The 22,636-nt window shown below is 44.8% G+C and overlaps 1 protein-coding gene and 1 long non-coding RNA gene across 3 annotated transcripts in view; one reads left to right on the top strand and one right to left on the bottom strand.

The window, feature by feature from the left end:
- LOC118396847 (neurobeachin-like) overlaps positions 1 to 22,636 on the top strand; it is a 372,037-nt gene that overhangs the window by 109,620 nt on the left and 239,781 nt on the right. For both annotated transcript variants that reach the window (XM_052467492.1, XM_052467491.1), the window contains exons 18-23: positions 20,101 to 20,209; positions 20,521 to 20,602; positions 20,791 to 20,914; positions 21,349 to 21,541; positions 21,741 to 22,088; positions 22,285 to 22,593. In XM_052467492.1, coding sequence (XP_052323452.1) covers positions 20,101 to 20,209; positions 20,521 to 20,602; positions 20,791 to 20,914; positions 21,349 to 21,541; positions 21,741 to 22,088; positions 22,285 to 22,593 — 1,165 coding nt within the window. The remainder of the gene's footprint in view (positions 1 to 20,100; positions 20,210 to 20,520; positions 20,603 to 20,790; positions 20,915 to 21,348; positions 21,542 to 21,740; positions 22,089 to 22,284; positions 22,594 to 22,636) is intronic.
- LOC127908657 (uncharacterized) lies at positions 3,374 to 19,534 on the bottom strand. Its single transcript, XR_008067895.1, has 3 exons — positions 19,490 to 19,534; positions 19,266 to 19,451; positions 3,374 to 3,517 (listed from the first exon to the last, which is right to left on the bottom strand). It is a non-coding gene; the product is annotated as an uncharacterized LOC127908657 (long non-coding RNA).

Below are 22,636 nucleotides of genomic sequence, written 5' to 3'. Positions count from 1 at the left end.
CTCACCTCTTCTCTTCTTCTGTTCTCACCTCTTCTCTTCTTCTGTTCTCAACTCTTCTCTTCTTCTGTTCACCCCTCTTCTCTTCTTCTGTTCACACCTCTTCTCTTCTTCTGTTCACCCCTCTTCTCTTCTTCTGTTCTCACCTCTTCTCTTCTTCTGTTCACACCTCTTCTCTTCTTCTGTTCTCACCTCTTCTCTTCTTCTGTTCACCCCTCTTTTCTTCTTCTGTTCACACCTCTTCTCTTCTTCTGTTCTCACCTCTTCTCTTCTTCTGTTCTCAACTCTTCTCTTCTTCTGTTCACACCTCTTCTCTTCTTCTGTTCACACCTCTTCTCTTCTTCTGTTCTCAACTCTTCTCTTCTTCTGTTCACCCATCTTCTCTTCTTCTGTTCTCAACTCTTCTCTTCTTCTGTTCACACCTCTTCTCTTCTTCTGTTCTCACCTCTTCTCTTCTTCTGTTCTCACCTTTTCTCTTCTTCTGTTCTCACCTCTTCTCTTCTTCTGTTCACCCCTCTTTTCTTCTTCTGTTCTCAACTCTTCTCTTCTTCTGTTCACACCTCTTCTCTTCTTCTGTTCTCACCTCTTCTCTTCTTCTGTTCTCACCTCTTCTCTTCTTCTGTTCTCACCTCTTCTCTTCTTCTGTTCTCAACTCTTCTCTTCTTCTGTTCTCACCTCTTCTCTTCTTCTGTTCACCCCTCTTCTCTACTTCTGTTCACCCCTCTTCTCTTCTTCTGTTCACACCTCTTCTCTTCTTCTGTTCACACCTCTTCTCTTCTTCTGTTCACACCTCTTCTCTTCTTCTGTTCACACCTCTTCTCTTCTTCTGTTCACACCTCTTCTCTTCTTCTGTTCACACCTCTTCTCTTCTTCTGTTCACACCTCTTCTCTTCTTCTGTTCACACCTCTTCTCTTCTTCTGTTCTCCCTTCTTCTCTTCTTCTGTTCACCCCTCTTCTGTTCACCCCTCTTCTCTTCTTCTTTTCTCTTCTCTTCTTCTTTTCTCACCTCTTTTCTTCTTCTTTTCTCTTCTCTTCTTCTTTTCTCACCTCTTCTTCTGTTCACCCATCTTCTCTTCTTCTGTTCTCTTCTCTTCTTCTTTTCTCACCTCTTTTCTTCTTCTGTTCTCTTCTCTTCTTCTGTTCACCCCTCTTCTCTTCTTATGTTCTCACCTCTTCTCTTCTTCTGTTCACACCTCTTCTCTTCTTCTGTTCTCACCTCTTCTCTTCTTCTGTTCACACCTCTTCTCTTCTTCTGTTCTCCCTTCTTCTCTTCTTCTGTTCACCCCTCTTCTGTTCACCCCTCTTCTCTTCTTCTTTTCTCTTCTCTTCTTCTTTTCTCACCTCTTTTCTTCTTCTTTTCTCTTCTCTTCTTCTTTTCTCACCTCTTCTTCTGTTCACCCATCTTCTCTTCTTCTGTTCTCTTCTCTTCTTCTTTTCTCACCTCTTTTCTTCTTCTGTTCTCTTCTCTTCTTCTGTTCACCCCTCTTCTCTTCTTATGTTCTCACCTCTTCTCTTCTTCTGTTCACACCTCTTCTCTTCTTATGTTCTCACCTCTTCTCTTCTTCTGTTCACACCTCTTCTCTTCTTATGTTCTCACCTCTTCTCTTCTTCTGTTCACCCCTCTTCTCTTCTTATGTTCTCACCTCTTCTCTTCTTCTGTTCTCACCTCTTCTCTTCTTCTGTTCACACCTCTTCTCTTCTTCTCCTTCTTCTCTTCTTCTGTTCACACCTCTTCTCTTCTTCTGTTCACACCTCTTCTCTTCTTCTGTTCACACCTCTTCTCTTCTTCTGTTCACACCTCTTCTCTTCTTCTGTTCTCCCTCTTCTGTTCACCCCTCTTCTGTTCACCCCTCTTCTCTTCTTCTTTTCTCACCTCTTCTCTTCTTCTGTTCACCCCTCTTCTCTTCTTCTGTTCACCCCTCTTCTCTTCTTCTTTTCTCCCTTCTTCTCTTCTTCTGTTCACCCCTCTTCTGTTCACCCCTCTTCTCTTCTTCTTTTCTCACCTCTTCTCTTCTTCTGTTCTCTTCTCTTCTTCTGTTCACCCCTCTTCTCTTCTTCTGTTCACCCATCTTCTCTTCTTCTGTTCTCACCTCTTCTCTTCTTCTGTTCACCCATCTTCTCTTATTCTGTTCACCCCTCTTCTCTTCTTCTGTTCTCACCTCTTCTCTTCTTCTGTTCTCTTCTCTTCTTCTGTTCACCTCTCTTCTCTTCTTCTTTTCTCACCTCTTCTCTTCTTCTGTTCTCTTCTTCTGTTCACCCATCTTCTCTTCTTCTGTTCTCACCTCTTCTCTTCTTCTGTTCTCACCTCCTCTCTTATTCTGTTCTCACCTCTTCTCTTCTTCTGTTCACACCTCTTCGCTTCTTCTGTTCTCACCTCTTCTCTTCTTCTGTTCTCACCTCTTCTCTTCTTCTGTTCACACCTCTTCTCTTCTTCTGTTCACACCTCTTCTCTTCTTCTCCCTTCTTCTCTTCTTCTGTTCACACCTTTTCTCTTCTTCTGTTCTCCCTTCTTCTCTTCTTCTGTTCACCCCTCTTCTGTTCACCCCTCTTCTCTTCTTCTTTTCTCACCTCTTCTCTTCTTCTGTTCACACCTCTTCTCTTCTTCTGTTCACCCCTCTTCTCTTCTTCTTTTCTCACCTCTTCTCTTCTTCTGTTCACCCCTCTTCTCTTCTTCTTTTCTCACCTCTTCTCTTCTTCTTTTCTCACCTCTTCTCTTCTTCTGTTCACCCCTCTTCTCTTCTTCTGTTCTCACCTCTTCTCTTATTCTTTTCTCACCTCTTCTCTTCTTCTGTTCACCCCTCTTCTCTTCTTCTGTTCACCCCTCTTCTCTTCTTCTGTTCACCCCTCTTCTCTTCTTCTTTTCTCCCTTCTTCTCTTCTTCTGTTCACCCATCTTCTCTTCTGTTCACACCTCTTCTCTTCTTCTTTTCTCACCTCTTCTCTTCTTCTGTTCACCCATCTTCTCTTCTGTTCACACCTCTTCTCTTCTTCTGTTCTCACCTCTTCTCTTCTTCTGTTCACCCATCTTCTCTTCTGTTCACACCTCTTCTCTTCTTCTGTTCTCACCTCTTCTCTTCTTCTTTTCTCCCTTCTTCTCTTCTTCTGTTCACCCATCTTCTCTTCTGTTCACACCTCTTCTCTTCTTCTTTTCTCACCTCTTCTCTTCTTCTGTTCACCCATCTTCTCTTCTGTTCACACCTCTTCTCTTCTTCTTTTCTCACCTCTTCTCTTCTTCTGTTCACCCATCTTCTCTTCTTCTGTTCACACCTCTTCTCTTCTTCTTTTCTCACCTCTTCTCTTCTTCTGTTCACCCCTCTTCTCTTCTTCTGTTCACCCCTCTTCTCTTCTTCTGTTCTCCCCTCTTCTCTTCTTCTGTTCACCCCTCTTCTCTTCTTCTTTTCTCCCTTCTTCTCTTCTTCTGTTCACCCCTCTTCTCTTCTTCTTTTCTCACCTCTTCTCTTCTTCTGTTCACCCCTCTTCTCTTCTTCTTTTCTCACCTCTTCTCTTCTTCTGTTCTCCCCTCTTCTCTTCTTCTGTTCACCCCTCTTCTCTTCTGTTCACACCTCTTCTCTTCTTCTGTTCTCACCTCTTCTCTTATTCTTTTCTCACCTCTTCTCTTCTTCTGTTCACCCCTCTTCTCTTCTTCTGTTCACCCCTCTTCTCTTCTTCTGTTCACCCCTCTTCTCTTCTTCTTTTCTCCCTTCTTCTCTTCTTCTGTTCACCCTCTTCTCTTCTTCTTTTCTCACCTCTTCTCTTCTTCTGTTCTCCCCTCTTCTCTTCTTCTGTTCACCCCTCTTCTCTTCTGTTCACCCTCTTCTCTTCTTCTGTTCTCCCCTCTTCTCTTCTTCTGTTCACACCTCTTCTCTTCTTCTGTTCTCCCCTCTTCTCTTCTTCTGTTCACCCCTCTTCTCTTCTTCTGTTCTCACCTCTTCTCTTCTTCTGTTCACCCCTCTTCTCTTCTTCTGTTCTCACCTCTTCTCTTCTTCTGTTCTCACCTCTTCTCTTCTTCTGTTCTCACCTCTTCTCTTCTTCTGTTCTCACCTCTTCTCTTCTTCTGTTCTCACCTCTTCTCTTCTTCTGTTCATCCCTCTTCTCTTCTTCTGTTCACCCCTCTTCTCTTCTTCTGTTCACCCCTTTTCTCTTCTTCTGTTCATCCCTCTTCTCTTCTTCTGTTCACCCCTTTTCTCTTCTTCTGTTCACGCCTCTTCTCTTCTTCTGTTCTCACCTCTTCTCTTCTTCTGTTCTCACCTCTTCTCTTCTTCTGTTCTCACCTCTTCTCTTCTTCTGTTCTCACCTCTTCTCTTCTGTTCACACCTCTTCTCTTCTTCTGTTCATCCCTCTTCTCTTCTTCTGTTCACCCCTTTTCTCTTCTTCTGTTCACCCCTTTTCTCTTCTTCTGTTCATCCCTCTTCTCTTCTTCTGTTCACCCCTCTTCTCTTCTTCTTTTCTCACCTCTTCTCTTCTTCTGTTCTCACCTCTTCTCTTCTTCTGTTCTCACCTCTTCTCTTCTGTTCACACCTCTTCTCTTCTTCTGTTCATCCCTCTTCTCTTCTTCTGTTCACCCCTTTTCTCTTCTTCTGTTCACCCCTTTTCTCTTCTTCTGTTCATCCCTCTTCTCTTCTTCTGTTCACCCCTTTTCTCTTCTTCTGTTCACCCCTCTTCTCTTCTTCTGTTCTCGCCTCTTCTCTTCTTCTGTTCTCACCTCTTCTCTTCTTCTGTTCTCACCTCTTCTCTTCTTCTGTTCTCACCTCTTCTCTTCTTCTGTTCTCACCTCTTCTCTTCTGTTCACACCTCTTCTCTTCTTCTGTTCATCCCTCTTCTCTTCTTCTGTTCACCCCTCTTCTCTTCTTCTGTTCACCCCTCTTCTCTTCTTCTTTTCTCACCTCTTCTCTTCTTCTGTTCTCCCCTTTTCTCTTCTTCTGTTCACCCCTCTTCTCTTCTTCTGTTCTCACCTCTTCTCTTCTTCTGTTCACCCCTCTTCTCTTCTTCTGTTCTCGCCTCTTCTCTTCTTCTGTTCTCACCTCTTCTCTTCTTCTGTTCTCACCTCTTCTCTTCTTCTGTTCTCACCTCTTCTCTTCTTCTGTTCTCACCTCTTCTCTTCTTCTGTTCTCACCTCTTCTCTTCTGTTCACACCTCTTCTCTTCTTCTGTTCATCCCTCTTCTCTTCTTCTGTTCACCCCTTTTCTCTTCTTCTGTTCACCCCTTTTCTCTTCTTCTGTTCATCCCTCTTCTCTTCTTCTGTTCACCCCTTTTCTCTTCTTCTGTTCACCCCTCTTCTCTTCTTCTGTTCTCGCCTCTTCTCTTCTTCTGTTCTCACCTCTTCTCTTCTTCTGTTCTCACCTCTTCTCTTCTTCTGTTCTCACCTCTTCTCTTCTTTTGTTCTCACCTCTTCTCTTCTGTTCACACCTCTTCTCTTCTTCTGTTCATCCCTCTTCTCTTCTTCTGTTCACCCCTCTTCTCTTCTTCTTTTCTCACCTCTTCTCTTCTTCTGTTCTCACCTCTTCTCTTCTTCTGTTCTCACCTCTTCTCTTCTGTTCACACCTCTTCTCTTCTTCTGTTCATCCCTCTTCTCTTCTTCTGTTCACCCCTTTTCTCTTCTTCTGTTCACCCCTTTTCTCTTCTTCTGTTCATCCCTCTTCTCTTCTTCTGTTCACCCCTTTTCTCTTCTTCTGTTCACCCCTCTTCTCTTCTTCTGTTCTCGCCTCTTCTCTTCTTCTGTTCTCACCTCTTCTCTTCTTCTGTTCTCACCTCTTCTCTTCTTCTGTTCTCACCTCTTCTCTTCTTCTGTTCTCACCTCTTCTCTTCTGTTCACACCTCTTCTCTTCTTCTGTTCATCCCTCTTCTCTTCTTCTGTTCACCCCTCTTCTCTTCTTCTTTTCTCACCTCTTCTCTTCTTCTGTTCTCCCCTTTTCTCTTCTTCTGTTCACCCCTCTTCTCTTCTTCTGTTCTCACCTCTTCTCTTCTTCTGTTCTCACCTCTTCTCTTCTTCTGTTCTCACCTCTTCTCTTCTGTTCACACCTCTTCTCTTCTTCTGTTCATCCCTCTTCTCTTCTTCTGTTCACCCCTCTTCTCTTCTTCTTTTCTCACCTCTTCTCTTCTTCTGTTCTCCCCTTTTCTCTTCTTCTGTTCACCCCTTTTCTCTTCTTCTGTTCACCCCTTTTCTCTTCTTCTGTTCATCCCTCTTCTCTTCTTCTGTTCACCCCTTTTCTCTTCTTCTGTTCACCCCTTTTCTCTTCTTCTGTTCACCCCTCTTCTCTTCTTCTCTTCACCCCTCTTCTCTTCTTCTGTTCACACCTCTTCTCTTCTTCTGTTCTCTTCTCTTCTTCTTTTCTCACCTCTTCTCTTCTTCTGTTCTCTTCTCTTCTTCTGTTCTCCCTTCTTCTCTTCTTCTGTTCACCCCTCTTCTGTTCATCCCTCTTCTCTTCTTCTGTTCACCTCTCTTCTTCTGTTCACCTCTCTTCTTCTGTTCACACCTCTTCTCTTCTTCTGTTCACACCTCTTCTCTTCTTCTGTTCATCCCTCTTCTCTTCTTCTGTTCACCCCTTTTCTCTTCTTCTGTTCATCCCTCTTCTCTTCTTCTGTTCACCCCTTTCTCTTCTTCTGTTCACCCCTCTTCTCTTCTTCTGTTCACACCTCTTCTCTTCTTCTGTTCACACCTCTTCTCTTCTTCTGTTCACCCCTCTTCTCTTCTTCTGTTCACACCTCTTCTCTTCTTCTGTTCACACCTCTTCTCTTCTTCTGTTCACCCCTCTTCTCTTCTTCTGTTCACACCTCTTTTCTTATTCTGTTCACCCCCCTTCTCTTCTGTTCTCACCTCTTCTCTTCTTCTGTTCACACCTCTTCTCTTCTTCTGTTCACACCTCTTTTCTTATTCTGTTCACCCCCCTTCTCTTCTGTTCTCACCTCTTCTCTTCTTCTGTTCACCCCTCTTCTCTTCTTCTGTTCACCCCCCTTCTCTTCTGTTCACACCTCTTCTCTTCTGTTCACACCTCTTCTCTTCTTCTGTTCACACCTCTTCTCTTCTTCTTTTCTCACCTCTTCTCTTCTTCTGTTCACACCTCTTCTCTTCTTCTTTTCTCACCTATTCTCTTGTTCTGTTCTCCCCTGTTCTCTTCTTATGCTCACCCCTCTTCTCTTCTTCTGTTCTCCCCTGTTCTCTTCTTATGTTCACCCCTCTTCTCTTGTTCTGTTCTCCCCTGTTCTCTTCTTATGTTCACCCCTCTTCTCTTCTTCTGTTCACACCTCTTCTCTTCTTCTGTTCACACCTCTTCTCTTCTTCTGTTCACACCTCTTCTCTTCTTCTGTTCACCCCTCTTCTCTTCTTCTGTTCACCCCCCTTCTCTTCTGTTCACACCTCTTCTCTTCTTCTGTTCACCCCTCTTCTCTTCTTCTGTTCACCCCTCTTCTCTTCTTCTGTTCACCCCTCTTCTCTTCTTCTGTTCACCCCTCTTCTCTTCTTCTGTTCCCTTCTCTTCTTCTGTTCACCTTCTCTTCTCTTCTTCTGTTCTTTCTCTTCTTCTGTTCACCCTCTTCTCTTCTTCTGTTCATCCCTCTTTCTCTTCTTCTGTTCACCCCTCTTCTCTTCTTCTGTTCTCACCTCTTCTCTTCTTCTGTTCTCTCTTCTCTTCTTCTGTTCACCTCCTCTGTTCTCACCTCTTCTCTTCTTCTGTTCACCCTCTTCTCTTCTTCTGTTCTCCTTCTTCTCTTCTTCTGTTCACCCTCTTCTCTTCTTCTGTTCACCCCTCTTCTCTTCTTCTGTTCACTTCTCTTCTTCTTTCTCTTCTTCTGTTCTCACCTCTTCTCTTCTTCTGTTCACACCTCTTCTCTTCTTCTGTTCACACCTCTTCTCTTCTTCTGTTCACCTCTTTCTGTTCACCTCTTCTCTTCTTCTGTTCACCCTCTTCTCTTCTTCTGTTCACCTCTTCTCTTCTTCTGTTCACACCTCTTCTCTTCTTCTGTTCACCCCTCTTCTCTTCTTCTGTTCACCCCTCTTCTCTTCTTCTGTTCACTCTTCTCTTCTTCTGTTCACCTTTCTCTTCTTCTGTTCTCACCTCTTCTCTTCTTCTGTTCACCCCTCTTCTCTTCTTCTGTTCACCTCTTCTCTTCTTCTGTTCACACCTCTTCTCTTCTTCTGTTCACCCTCTTCTCTTCTTCTGTTCACCCCTCTTCTCTTCTTCTGTTCACCCCTCTTCTCTTTCTTTCTGTTCACCCTCTTCTCTTCTTCTGTTCACCCTCTTCTCTTCTTCTGTTCACCCTCTTCTCTTCTTCTGTTCACCCTCTTCTCTTCTTCCCTCTTCTCTTCTGTTCACCTCTTCTCTTCTTCTGTTCACCCCTCTTCTTTCTTCTGTTCACCCCTCTTCTCTTCTTCTGTTCACCCTCTTCTCTTCTTCTGTTCATCCCTCTTCTCTTCTTCTGTTCACACCCTCTTTTCTTCTTCTGTTCACCCCTCTTCTCTTCTTCTGTTCACCCTCTTCTCTTCTTCTGTTCACCCTCTTCTCTTCTTCTGTTCACCCCTCTTCTCTTCTTCTGTTCACCCTCTTCTCTTCTTCTGTTCACCCCTCTTCTCTTCTTCTGTTCACCCTCTTCTCTTCTTCTGTTCACACCTCTTCTCTTCTTCTGTTCACCCCTCTTCTCTTCTTCTGTTCACCCCTCTTCTCTTCTTCTGTTCACACCTCTTCTCTTCTTCTGTTCACACCTCTTCTCTTCTTCTGTTCACCCCTCTTCTCTTCTTCTGTTCACACCTCTTCTCTTCTTCTGTTCACCCCTTCTCTTCTTCTGTTCACACCTCTTCTCTTCTTCTGTTCACACCTCTTCTCTTCTTCTGTTCATCCCTCTTCTCTTCTTCTGTTCACCCCTTTTCTCTTCTTCTGTTCATCCCTCTTCTCTTCTTCTGTTCACCCCTTTTTTCTTCTTCTGTTCACCCCTCTTCTCTTCTTCTGTTCACACCTCTTCTCTTCTTCTGTTCACACCTCTTCTCTTCTTCTGTTCACCCCTCTTCTCTTCTTCTGTTCACCCTCTTTTCTTCTTCTGTTCACCCCCCTTCTCTTCTGTTCACACCTCTTCTCTTCTTCTGTTCACCCCCCTTCTCTTCTGTTCACACCTCTTCTCTTCTTCTGTTCACCCCCCTTCTCTTCTGTTCACACCTCTTCTCTTCTTCTGTTCACCCCCCTTCTCTTCTGTTCTCACCTCTTCTCTTCTGTTCTCCCTTCTTCTCTTCTTCTGTTCACCCCTCTTCTCTTCTTCTTTTCTCACCTCTTCTCTTCTTCTGTTCACACCTCTTCTCTTCTTCTGTTCACCCCTCTTCTCTTCTTCTTTTCTCACCTCTTCTCTTCTTCTGTTCACACCTCTTCTCTTCTTCTTTTCTCACCTATTCTCTTGTTCTGTTCTCCCCTGTTCTCTTCTTATGTTCACCCCTCTTCTCTTCTTCTGTTCTCCCCTCTTCTCTTCTTCTGTTCTCCCCTCTTCTCTTCTTCTGTTCACCCCTCTTCTCTTCTTCTGTTCACCCCTCTTCTCTTCTTCTGTTCACCCCTCTTCTCTTCTTCTGTTCTGCCCTCTTCTCTTCTTCTGTTCTCACCTCTTCTCTTCTTCTGTTCTCACCTCTTCTCTTCTTCTGTTCACACCTCTTCTCTTCTTCTCTTCACACCTCTTCTCTTCTTCTGTTCACCCCTCTTCTCTTCTTCTGTTCTCACCTCTTCTCTTCTTCTGTTCTCACCTCTTCTCTTCTTCTGTTCACACCTCTTCTCTTCTTCTGTTCACACCTCTTCTCTTCTTCTGTTCACACCTCTTCTCTTCTTCTGTTCACCCCCCTTCTCTTCTGTTCTCACCTCTTCTCTTGTTCTGTTCACCCCCCTTCTCTTCTGTTCACACCTCTTCTCTTGTTCTGTTCTCCCCTGTTCTCTTCTTATGTTCACCCCTCTTCTCTTCTTCTGTTCACCCCTCTTCTGTTCACCCCTCTTCTCTTCTTCTTTTCTCACCTCTTCTCTTCTTATGTTCACCCCTCTTCTCTTCTTCTGTTCACCCCGCTTCTCTTCTTCTGTTCACCCCTCTTCTCTTCTTCTGTTCACCCCTCTTCTCTTCTTCTGTTCACCCCTCTTCTCTTCTTCTGTTCACCCCTCTTCTCTTCTTCTGTTCACACCTCTTCTCTTCTTCTGTTCACCCCTCTTCTCTTCTTCTGTTCACACCTCTTTTCTTCTTCTGTTCACCCCTCTTCTCTTCTTCTGTTCACCCCTCTTCTCTTCTTCTGTTCACCCCTCTTCTCTTCTTCTGTTCACCCCTCTTCTCTTCTTCTGTTCACCCCTCTTTTCTTCTTCTGTTCACCCCTCTTCTCTTCTTCTGTTCACACCTCTTCTCTTCTTCTGTTCACTCCTCTTTTCTTCTTCTGTTCACACTTCTCTTCTTCTGTTCACCCCTCTTCTCTTCTGTTCACACCTCTTCTCTTCTTCTGTTCACCCTCTTCTCTTCTTCTGTTCACACCTCTTCTCTTCTTCTGTTCACCCTCTTCTCTTCTTCTTCTGTTCACCCTCTTCTCTTCTTCTGTTCACCCCTCTTCTCTTCTTCTGTTCACCCCTTCTCTTCTTCTGTTCATCCCTCTTCTCTTCTTCTGTTCACACCTCTTCTCTTCTTCTGTTCACCTTCTTCTTTCACCCCTCTTCTCTTCTTCTGTTCTCTTCTCTTCTTCTTTTCTCCCTCTTCTCTTCTTCTGTTCACACCTCTTCTCTTCTTCTGTTCACCCTCTTCTCTTCTTCTGTTCACCCCTCTTCTCTTCTTCTGTTCACCCCTTTCTTCTTCTGTTCACCCTCTTCTCTTCTTCTGTTCACACCTCTTCTCTTCTTCTGTTCACCCCTCTTCTCTTCTTTCTGTTCACCCTCTTCTCTTCTTTCTTTCACCCACCTCTTCTCTCTTCTTCTGTTCACACCTCTTCTCTTCTTCTGTTCACCCTTCTCTTTTCTTCTTCTGTTCACACCTCTTCTCTTCTTCTTTTCTCACCCTCTTCTCTTCTTCTGTTCACCTTCTCTTCTTTCTGTTCACCTCTTCTCTTCTTCTTCTGTTCACACCTCTTCTCTTCTTCTGTTTCTCACCTCTTCTCTTCTTCTGTTCACCCCTTCTCTTCTGTTCTCTTCCTCTTCTCTTCTTCTGTTCACCCTCTTCTCTTCTTCTGTTCACCCCTCTTCTCTTCTTCTTTCTCACCTCTTCTCTTCTTCTGTTCACCCCTCTTCTCTTCTTCTTTCTCATCTTCTCTTCTTCTGTTCACCCCTCTTCTCTTCTTCTGTTCACCCCTCTTCTCTTCTTCTTTTCTCACCTCTTCTCTTCTTCTGTTCTCTTATCTTCTCTTTTCTTCCCCTTCTGTTCACCCCTCTTCTCTTTTTCTGTTCTCCCTCTTCTCTTCTTCTGTTCACCTCTTCTCTTCTTCTGTTCACACCTCTTCTCTTCTTCTGTTCTCACCTCTTCTCTTCTTCTGTTCACCCTCTTCTCTTCTTCTGTTCTCACCTCTTCTCTTCTTCTGTTCTCCCCTCTTCTCTTCTTCTGTTCTCCCTCTTCTCTTCTTCTGTTCACCCCTCTTCTCTTCTTCTGTTCACCCCTCTTTCTCTTCTTTCTTCTGTTCACCCCTCTTCTCTTCTTCTGTTCACCCCTCTTCTCTTCTTCTGTTCACCCCTCTTCTCTTCTTCTGTTCACCCCTCTTCTCTTCTTCTGTTCACCCCTCTTCTCTTCTTCTGTTCACCCCTCTTCTCTTCTTCTGTTCACACCTCTTCTCTTCTTCTGTTCACACCTCTTCTCTTCTTCTGTTCACCCTCTTCTCTTCTTCTGTTCACCCCTCTTCTCTTCTTCTGTTCACACCTCTTCTCTTCTTCTGTTCACCCCTCTTCTCTTCTTCTGTTCACCCCTCTTCTCTTCTTCTGTTCACACCTCTTCTCTTCTTCTGTTCACACCTCTTCTCTTCTTCTGTTCACCCCTCTTCTCTTCTTCTGTTCACACCTCTTCTCTTCTTCTGTTCACACCTCTTCTCTTCTTCTGTTCACCCCCCTTCTCTTCTGTTCACACCTCTTCTCTTCTTCTGTTCTCACCTCTTCTCTTCTTCTGTTCACACCTCTTCTCTTCTTCTGTTCACCCCTCTTCTCTTCTTCTGTTCACACCTCTTCTCTTCTTCTGTTCACCCCTCTTCTCTTCTTCTGTTCACACCTCTTCTCTTCTTCTGTTCACCCCTCTTCTCTTCTTCTGTTCACACCTCTTCTCTTCTTCTGTTCACCCCTCTTCTCTTCTTCTGTTCTCACCTCTTCTCTTCTTCTGTTCACACCTCTTCTCTTCTTCTGTTCACACCTCTTCTCTTCTTCTGTTCTCACCTCTTCTCTTCTTCTGTTCACCCCTTCTCTTCTGTTCTGTTCTACCTCTTCTCTTCTTCTGTTCACACCTCTTCTCTTCTTCTGTTCACACCTCTTCTCTTCTTCTGTTCACACCTCTTCTCTTCTTCTGTTCACACCTCTTCTCTTCTTCTGTTCACACCTCTTCTCTTCTTCTGTTCACACCTCTTCTCTTCTTCTGTTCACACCTCTTCTCTTCTTCTGTTCACACCTCTTCTCTTCTTCTGTTCACACCTCTTCTCTTCTTCTGTTCACACCTCTTCTCTTCTTCTGTTCACACCTCTTCTCTTCTTCTGTTCACCTCTTCTCTTCTTCTGTTCACCCCTCTTCTCTTCTTCTGTTCACACCTCTTCTCTTCTTCTGTTCACCCCTCTTCTCTTCTTCTGTTCACACCTCTTCTCTTCTTCTGTTCACCCCTCTTCTCTTCTTCTGTTCACACCTCTTCTCTTCTTCTGTTCACCCCCTTCTCTTCTGTTCTCACCTCTTCTCTTCTTCTGTTCACACCTCTTCTCTTCTGTTCACACCTCTTCTCTTCTTCTGTTCACCCCCTTCTCTTCTGTTCTCACCTCTTCTCTTCTTCTGTTCACCCCCTTCTCTTCTGTTCACACCTCTTCTCTTCTTCTGTTCACACCTCTTCTCTTCTTCTGTTCACCCCCTTCTCTTCTGTTCTCACCTCTTCTCTTCTTCTGTTCACACCTCTTCTCTTCTGTTCTCACCTCTTCTCTTCTTCTGTTCACCCCCTTCTCTTCTGTTCACACCTCTTCTCTTCTTCTGTTCACCCCCTTCTCTTCTGTTCTCACCTCTTCTCTTCTTCTGTTCACCCCTCTTCTCTTCTTCTGTTCACACCTCTTCTCTTCTTCTGTTCACCCCTCTTCTCTTCTTCTGTTCACACCTCTTCTCTTCTTCTGTTCACCCCTTTTCTCTTCTTCTGTTCTCACCTCTTCTCTTCTTCTGTTCACCCCTTTTCTCTTCTTCTGTTCACACCTCTTCTCTTCTTCTGTTCACCCCTTTTCTCTTCTTCTGTTCACCCCCTTCTCTTCTTCTGTTCTCACCTCTTCTCTTCTTCTTTTCACCCCTTCTCTTCTGTTCACACCTCTTCTCTTCTTCTGTTCACCCCTTCTCTTCTGTTCTCACCTCTTCTCTTCTTCTGTTCACCCCTCTTCTCTTCTTCTGTTCACACCTCTTCTCTTCTTCTGTTCACCCCTCTTCTCTTCTTCTGTTCACACCTCTTCTCTTCTTCTGTTCACCCCTTTTCTCTTCTTCTGTTCTCACCTCTTCTCTTCTTCTGTTCACCCCTTTTCTCTTCTTCTGTTCACACCTCTTCTCTTCTTCTGTTCACCCCTTTTCTCTTCTTCTGTTCACCCCCTTCTCTTCTGTTCTCACCTCTTCTCTTCTTCTGTTCACACCTCTTCTCTTCTGTTCTCACCTCTTCTCTTCTTCTGTTCACCCCCTTCTCTTCTGTTCACACCTCTTCTCTTCTTCTGTTCACCCCCTTCTCTTCTGTTCTCACCTCTTCTCTTCTTCTGTTCACCCCTCTTCTCTTCTTCTGTTCACACCTCTTCTCTTCTTCTGTTCACCCCTCTTCTCTTCTTCTGTTCACCCCTCTTCTCTTCTTCTGTTCACACCTCTTCTCTTCTTCTGTTCACCCCCTTCTTCTTCTGTTCTCACCTCTTCTCTTCTTCTGTTCACCCCTCTTCTCTTCTTCTGTTCACACCTCTTCTCTTCTTCTGTTCACCCCTCTTCTCTTCTTCTGTTCACACCTCTTCTCTTCTTCTGTTCACCCCTCTTCTCTTCTTCTGTTCACCCCTCTTCTCTTCTTCTGTTCACCCCTTTTCTCTTCTTCTGTTCTCACCTCTTCTCTTCTTCTGTTCTCACCTCTTCTCTTCTTCTGTTCACCCCCCTTCTCTTCTGTTCACACCTCTTCTCTTCTTCTGTTCACCCCTCTTCTCTTCTTCTGTTCACACCTCTTCTCTTCTTCTGTTCACCCCTCTTCTCTTCTTCTGTTCACACCTCTTCTCTTCTTCTGTTCACCCCTCTTCTCTTCTTCTGTTCACACCTCTTCTCTTCTTCTGTTCACCCCCTTCTCTTCTGTTCTCACCTCTTCTCTTCTTCTGTTCACCCCTCTTCTCTTCTTCTGTTCACACCTCTTCTCTTCTTCTGTTCTCACCTCTTCTCTTCTTCTGTTCACACCTCTTCTCTTCTTCTGTTCACCCCTCTTCTCTTCTTCTGTTCACACCTCTTCTCTTCTTCTGTTCACCCCTCTTCTCTTCTTCTGTTCACCCTCTTCTCTTCTTCTGTTCACCCCTCTTCTCTTCTTCTGTTCACACCTCTTCTCTTCTTCTGTTCACCCCTCTTCTCTTCTTCTGTTCACACCTCTTCTCTTCTTCTGTTCACCCCTCTTCTCTTCTTCTGTTCACACCTCTTCTCTTCTTCTGTTCACCCCTCTTCTCTTCTTCTGTTCACACCTCTTCTCTTCTTCTGTTCACCCCTCTTCTCTTCTTCTGTTCACACCTCTTCTCTTCTTCTATTCACCCCTCTTCTCTTCTTCTGTTCACACCTCTTCTCTTCTTCTGTTCACCCCTCTTCTCTTCTTCTGTTCACACCTCTTCTCTTCTTCTGTTCACCCCTCTTCTCTTCTTCTGTTCATCCCTCTTCTCTTCTTCTGTTCACACCTCTTCTCTTCTTCTTTTCTCACCTCTTCTCTTCTTCTTTTCTCACCTCTTCTCTTCTTCTGTTCACCCCTCTTCTCTTCTTCTTTTCTCACCTCTTCTCTTCTTCTTTTCTCACCTCTTCTCTTCTTCTGTTCACCCCTCTTCTCTTCTTCTGTTCTCCCCTCTTCTCTTCTTCTGTTCACCCCTCTTCTCTTCTTCTGTTCATCCCTCTTCTCTTCTTCTGTTCACACCTCTTCTCTTCTTCTGTTCACCCCTTTTCTCTTCTTCTGTTCACACCTCTTCTCTTCTTCTTTTCTCACCTCTTCTCTTCTTCTGTTCACCCCTCTTCTCTTCTGTTCACTCCTCTTCTCTTCTGTTCACACCTCTTCTCTTCTTCTGTTCACACCTCTTCTCTTCTTCTGTTCACACCTATTCTCTTCTGTTCACACCTCTTCTCTTCTTCTGTTCACCCCTCTTCTCTTCTTCTGTTCACACCTCTTCTCTTCTTCTGTTCACCCCTATTCTCTTCTTCTGTTCACACCTCTTCTCTTCTTCTGTTCACCCCCTTCTCTTCTGTTCACTCCTCTTCTCTTCTTCTGTTCATCCCTCTTCGCTTCTTCTGTTCTCCCCTCTTCTCTCCCTCTGTTCACCCCTCTTCTCTTCTTCTGTTCACACCTCTTCTCTTCTTCTGTTCACACCTCTTCTCTTCTTATGTTCACCCCTCTTCTCTTCTTCTGTTCACCCCTCTTCTCTTTTTCTGTTCTCCCCTCTTCTCTTCTTCTGTTCACACCTCTTCTCTTCTTCTGTTCACCCCTCTTCTCTTCTTCTGTTTACCCCTCTTCTCTTCTTCTGTTCACACCTCTTCTCTTCTTCTGTTCACCCCTCTTTTCTTCTTCTGTTCACCCCTCTTCTCTTCTTCTGTTCACCCCTCTTTTCTTCTTCTGTTCACTCCTCTTTTCTTCTTCTGTTCACATCTCTTCTCTTCTTCTGTTCACTCCTCTTTTCTTCTTCTGTTCACATCTCTTCTCTTCTTCTGTTCTCTTCTCTTCTTCTTTTCTCACCTCTTCTCTTTTTCTGTTCTCTTCTCTTCTTCTGTTCACCCCTCTTCTCTTCTTATGTTCTCACCTCTTCTCTTCTTCTGTTCACACCTCTTCTCTTCTTCTGTTCTCACCTCTTCTCTTCTTCTGTTCACACCTCTTCTCTTCTTCTGTTCTCACCTCTTCTCTTCTTCTGTTCACCCCTCTTCTCTTCTTCTGTTCACCCCTCTTCTCTTCTTCTGTTCACCCCTCTTCTCTTCTTCTGTTCACCCCTCTTCTCTTCTTCTGTTCTCACCTCTTCTCTTCTTCTGTTCACCCCTCTTCTCTTCTTCTGTTCTCACCTCTTCTCTTCTTCTGTTCTCTTCTCTTCTCTTTTTCTGTTCTCCCCTCCTCTCTTCCTCTTTTCTCACCTCTTCTCTTCTTCTGTTCACCCCTCTTCTCTTCTTCTGTTTACCCCTCTTCTCTTCTTCTGTTCACACCTCTTCTCTTCTTCTGTTCACCCCTCTTTTCTTCTTCTGTTCACCCCTCTTCTCTTCTTCTGTTCACCCCTCTTTTCTTCTTCTGTTCACTCCTCTTTTCTTCTTCTGTTCACATCTCTTCTCTTCTTCTGTTCACTCCTCTTTTCTTCTTCTGTTCACATCTCTTCTCTTCTTCTGTTCTCTTCTCTTCTTCTTTTCTCACCTCTTCTCTTTTTCTGTTCTCTTCTCTTCTTCTGTTCACCCCTCTTCTCTTCTTCTGTTCTCACCTCTTCTCTTCTTCTGTTCACACCTCTTCTCTTCTTCTGTTCTCACCTCTTCTCTTCTTCTGTTCTCACCTCTTCTCTTCTTCTGTTCTCACCTCTTCTCTTCTTCTGTTCACCCCTCTTCTCTTCTTCTGTTCACCCCTCTTCTCTTCTTCTGTTCACCCCTCTTCTCTTCTTCTGTTCACCCCTCTTCTCTTCTTCTGTTCTCCCACCTCTTCTCTTCTTCTGTTCACCCCTCTTCTCTTCTTCTGTTCTCACCTCTTCTCTTCTTCTGTTCTCTTCTCTTCTCTTTTTCTGTTCTCCCCTCCTCTCATCCTCTTTTCTCACCTCTTCTCTTCTTCTGTTCACCCCTCTTCTCTTCTTCTGTTCACCCCTCTTCTCTTCTTCTGTTCTCACCTCTTCTCTTCTTCTGTTCACACCTCTTCTCTTCTTCTGTTCTCAACTCTTCTCTTCTTCTGTTCACCCATCTTCTCTTCTTCTGTTCACACCTCTTCTCTTCTTCTGTTCTCTTCTCTTCTTCTGTTCACCCATCTTCTCTTCTTCTGTTCTCACCTCTTCTCTTCTTCTGTTCACCCCTCTTCTCTTCTTCTGTTCTCACCTCTTCTCTTCTTCTGTTCTCTTCTCTTCTCTTTTTCTGTTCTCCCCTCCTCTCATCCTCTTTTCTCACCTCTTCTCTTCTTCTGTTCACCCCTCTTCTCTTCTTCTGTTCACCCCTCTTCTCTTCTTCTGTTCTCACCTCTTCTCTTCTTCTGTTCACACCTCTTCTCTTCTTCTGTTCACACCTCTTCTCTTCTTCTGTTCACCCATCTTCTCTTCTTCTGTTCACACCTCTTCTCTTCTTCTGTTCTCTTCTCTTCTTCTGTTCACCCATCTTCTCTTCTTCTGTTCTCACCTCTTCTCTTCTTCTGTTCTCACCTCCTCTCTTCTTCTGTTCTCACCTCTTCTCTTCTTCTGTTCTCACCTCTTCTCTTCTTCTGTTCACACCTCTTCTCTTCTTCTGTTCTCACCTCTTCTCTTCTTCTGTTCTCACCTCTTCTCTTCTTCTGTTCTCACCTCTTCCTCTTCTTCTGTTCTCACCTCTTCTCTTCTTCTGTTCACACCTCTTCTCTTCTTCTGTTCTCACCTCTTCTCTTCTTCTGTTCTCACCTCTTCTCTTCTTCTGTTCTCACCTCCTCTCTTCTTCTGTTCTCACCTCTTCTCTTCTTCTGTTCTCACCTCTTCTCTTCTTCTGTTCTCACCTCTTCTCTTCTTCTGTTCTCACCTCTTCTCTTCTTCTGTTCTCTTCTCTTCTTCTGTTCTCTTCTCTTCTTCTGTTCTCACCTCTTCTCTTCTTCTGTTCTCACCTCTTCTCTTCTTCTGTTCTCACCTCCTCTCTTCTTCTGTTCTCACCTCTTCTCTTCTTCTGTTCTCACCTCTTCTCTTCTTCTGTTCTCACCTCTTCTCTTCTTCTGTTCTCACCTCTTCTCTTCTTCTGTTCTCTTCTCTTCTTCTGTTCTCTTCTCTTCTTCTGTTCTCTTCTCTTCTTCTGTTCTCTTCTCTTCTTCTGTTCTCACCTCTTCTCTTCTTCTGTTCTCACCTCTTCTCTTCTTCTGTTCACCCCTCTTCTCTTCTTCTGTTCACCCCTCTTCTCTTCTTCTGTTCACCCCTCTTCTCTTCTTCTGTTCTCTTCTCTTCTTCTGTTCACCCATCTTCTCATCCTCTTCTTCTCCCTTCTTCTCTTCTTCTGTTCACACCTCTTCTCTTCTTCTGTTCACACCGTTTCACTTCTTCTGTTCATCCCTCTTCTCTTCTTCTGTTCACCCCTCTTCTCTTCTTCTGTTCTCCCCTCTTCTCTTCTTCTGTTCACCCCTCTTCTCTTCTTCTGTTCACCCCTCTTCTCTTCTTCTGTTCTCCCCTCTTCTCTTCTTCTGTTCACACCTCTTCTCTTCTTCTGTTCACCCCTCTTCTCTTCTTCTGTTCACCCCTCTTCTCTTCTTCTGTTCACCCCTCTTCTCTTCTTCTGTTCTCCCCTCTTCTCTTCTTCTGTTCACCCATCTTCTCATCCTCTTCTTCTCCCTTCTTCTCTTCTTCTGTTCACACCTCTTCTCTTCTTCTGTTCACACCGTTTCTCTTCTTCTGTTCATCCCTCTTCTCTTCTTCTGTTCTCCCTTCTTCTCTTCTTCTTTTCTCACCTCTTCTCTTCTTCTGTTCACCCCTCTTCTCTTCATCTTTTCTCACCTCTTCTCTTCTTCTGTTCACCCCTCTTCTGTTCACCCCTCTTCTCTTCTTCTTTTCTCACCTCTTCTCTTCTTCTGTTCACCCCTCTTCTCTTCATCTTTTCTCACCTCTTCTCTTCTTCTGTTCTCCCCTCTTCTCTTCTTCTGTTCACCCCTCTTCTCTTCTTCTTTTCTCCCTTCTTCTCTTCTTCTGTTCACCCATCTTCTCTTCTGTTCACACCTCTTCTCTTCTTCTGTTCTCACCTCTTCTCTTCTTCTTTTCTCACCTCTTCTCTTCTTCTGTTCACCCATCTTCTCTTCTGTTCACACCTCTTCTCTTCTTCTGTTCTCACCTCTTCTCTTCTTCTGTTCTCACCTCTTCTCTTCTTCTGTTCTCACCTCTTCTCTTCTTCTGTTCTCACCTCTTCTCTTCTTCTGTTCTCACCTCTTCTCTTCTTCTGTTCTCACCTCTTCTCTTCTTCTGTTCTCACCTCTTCTCTTCTGTTCACACCTCTTCTGTTCTCACCTCTTCTCTTCTTCTGTTCTCACCTCTTCTCTTATTCTTTTCTCACCTCTTCTCTTCTTCTGTTCACCCCTCTTCTCTTGTTCTGTTCACCCCTCTTCTCTTGTTCTGTTCACACCTCTTCTCTTGTTCTGTTCACACCTCTTCTCTTCTTCTGTTCACACCTCTTCTCTTCTTCTGTTCACCCCTCTTCTCTTCTTCTGTTCACCCCTCTTCTCTTCTTCTGTTCACACCTCTTCTCTTCTTCTGTTCACCCCTCTTCTCTTCTTCTGTTCACCCCTCTTCTCTTCTTCTGTTCACCCCTCTTCTCTTCTTCTGTTCACACCTCTTCTCTTCTTCTGTTCACCCCTCTTCTCTTCTTCTGTTCACCCCTCTTCTCTTCTTCTGTTCACCCCTCTTCTCTTCTTCTGTTCACACCTCTTCTCTTCTCTTCTTCTTTTCTCACCTCTTCTCTTCTTCTCTTAAAATAAGTTTTGTCTGAAGCGTAAAACTGTCATCCAGGGACTTCTAACAGGGTTAGTGTGTGTGTGTGTGTGTGTGTGTGTGTGTGTGTGTGTGTGTGTGTGTGTGTGTGTGTGTGTGTGTGTGTCTTTCCACAGAAGGAAGGTTGAGATCATGCACACACACAGTCTCTTCACTCTCTTGGGGGAGAGGCTGATGCTTCACACTAATACTGTGTCAGTGACCATCTACAACGCGCTGTACGAGGTACAATCTTCTTTCTAACTTCTCTATAACTACACATACACACACACTTCTTCTGGGATCTCTCGTAGTCGAGTATGTTTTCCCTCCAGGTGTCACGGCTCCGGGTTGCGTTATGGGTCTGGCTGGCCATGGGTTCTGAGATGGCTGAACAGGCCAATCCGTGAACTGCAGATCTTGTGGCAGTGGGGTCAGGGATGGTTATAACCTCATTATGTCCACCCCATTGTCCTGTTAGAAGCAGAGACTACCTTGGTACATCTCAAATGACACCCTATTCCCTATTTAGTGATTGTCTGTGTTCTTCCCATCAGATCCTGACAGAGCAGGTGTGTACCCAGGTCGTCCACAAACCCCACCCTGAACCAGACTCTACAATCAAGATACAGAACCCCAGTAAGTCTGTCTGCTGTCCCTGAATGTCCCTGAATGTTATTGTAGTCAAGTCAAACTGTATTTAAACTGTATTTGAAGTGTGTGTGTGTGTGTGTGTGTGTGTGTGTGTGTGTGTGTGTGTGTGTGTGTGTGTGTGTGTGTGTGTGTGTGTGTGTGTGTGTGTGTGTGTGTGTGTGTGTGTGTTCCAGTGATCCTTAAGGTAGTAGCGACCCTGTTGAAGAGCTCGTCCCCCAGTGTTGAGCTGATGGAGGTTCGACGTCTCTTCCTCTCAGACATGATCAAACTGTTCAGCAACAGCCGCGAAAACCGACGGTGCGGACACGCATGGACATACACACACACACACACACACACACACACACACACACACACACACACACACAGTCACTCTATAATTTACAGCTGTGTAATGACTCTGGTGATAGTGATACTGATGGTATCACCAATCTACACACTATTGTTGTCTAACTCCTGACTATATAACAAAGCATCAGATCATTTCACTAATTTACATAATAGAAGGTGATCAGAATGAATTGTGACTGTTTCACTGATAGAGTGGCTGGTGAACAAGTCACATTAGAACCGAGCAACGATCAGAGGGAGTACTTGAGAATATGCTGTTGGCCTACAGACCGACTTTAACGTAGACTACTTGACTATGTAGCCATGGTCTCTCCTGCTGTTTGCTCTAGTAGTGAGAAACGTATTGATAATAGTTGTAATAGTATATATTATTGTTCTAGGTGTCTGCTGCAGTGTTCAGTATGGCAGGACTGGATGTTCAGTCTGGGCTATATCAACCCTAAAAACCCAGAGGAACAGAAGATGATGGAGATGGTCTATAGCCTCTTCAGGATCCTGCTCTACCATGCTATCAAGTATGAGTGGGGAGGTTGGAGGGTCTGGGTGGATACACTCTCCATCGCTCACTCCAAGGTAAGACTCAGCGGCTGTCTGCGTCCCAAACAGCATATAGTGCACTACTTTTGATTAAGTTATTGATCATGTCTCTCCCTCTCTATATGGTAACCTACACGAGGCACATATAGAGAACCTTGCTGAGATGAGCTTGATTATTAGTTCTAGGTGATTAATTATAGATAATATTATTGATAATGTCTGTTCTATACTGTAGGTAACATACGAGGCCCATAAGGAGTACCTGGCTAAGATGTATGAGGACTACCAGCGTCAGGAAGAGGAGAACATTAAGAAGGGGAGGAAGGGTCTGGTCAGCACCATCTCAGGCCTGCAGGACCTCCAGGCCGGGGGCATCCAGGGGAACATGGAGATCAGAGAGATAGACTCCCAGACACAGACGCCGGAGAGCGAGGCCGACTACCCCGAGACCCCCAGCCACCCCCGGAACACATCGTCAGAGGGGAAGACAAGGGAGGAGGGAGGGCTCGGGGGGACAGGGAGGACGGGGTCAGGGGTCAGAGTGGAGGTTCATGACCTGTTGGTGGACATCAAGGCTGAAAAGGTATGGTGTCTCCATCTGTTTTAATAGTTTTTACAGGTGATGCTCTTATCCAGAGCAACTTCCAGTCATTCAACTAAGTTTAGTTGGAAAAAAACACCACATGTCACAGTTCTTGCAAGTAGACTCTTAAAATCAATCAGTCAGTCAGTCAGTTAATCAATCAATCAGCTAATCAATCAATCCCTCCCTCTCCCAGGTGGAAGCCACAGAGGTGAAGCTGGATGACCTGGACCTGTCTCCAGAGCCGCTGGGCGTGACAGTGGGTGTGGCCGGAGGTGTTGTCTCTGAGGACAGGGGCGGGGCGTTGGTCCAGGTGGACTCCCTATTGGACAACGTTTACTGTGCTGCTGTAGAGAAGCTAAGCAGCAGCGCCGCCAGTGGTGTACTGGTCCCCAACGCAAATGTCGCCGTCGCGCCTGCCAACCACAACACTGGTCCCCTCATCACCCTTGCTGATGACGACAAGGAAAGTCTCCCTAGCAACAGCAGCCTCATGTTTGGCCAGGTTAGTTCATCTTTCTTTTCTTTTCTTCTGCTTGTGTTTTGTT

The sequence above is a fragment of the Oncorhynchus keta genome, chromosome 18, assembly GCF_023373465.1.
Source record: "Oncorhynchus keta strain PuntledgeMale-10-30-2019 chromosome 18, Oket_V2, whole genome shotgun sequence".
Lineage (NCBI taxonomy): Eukaryota > Metazoa > Chordata > Actinopteri > Salmoniformes > Salmonidae > Oncorhynchus > Oncorhynchus keta.
This window is presented reverse-complemented; position numbering and strand designations above follow the sequence as displayed.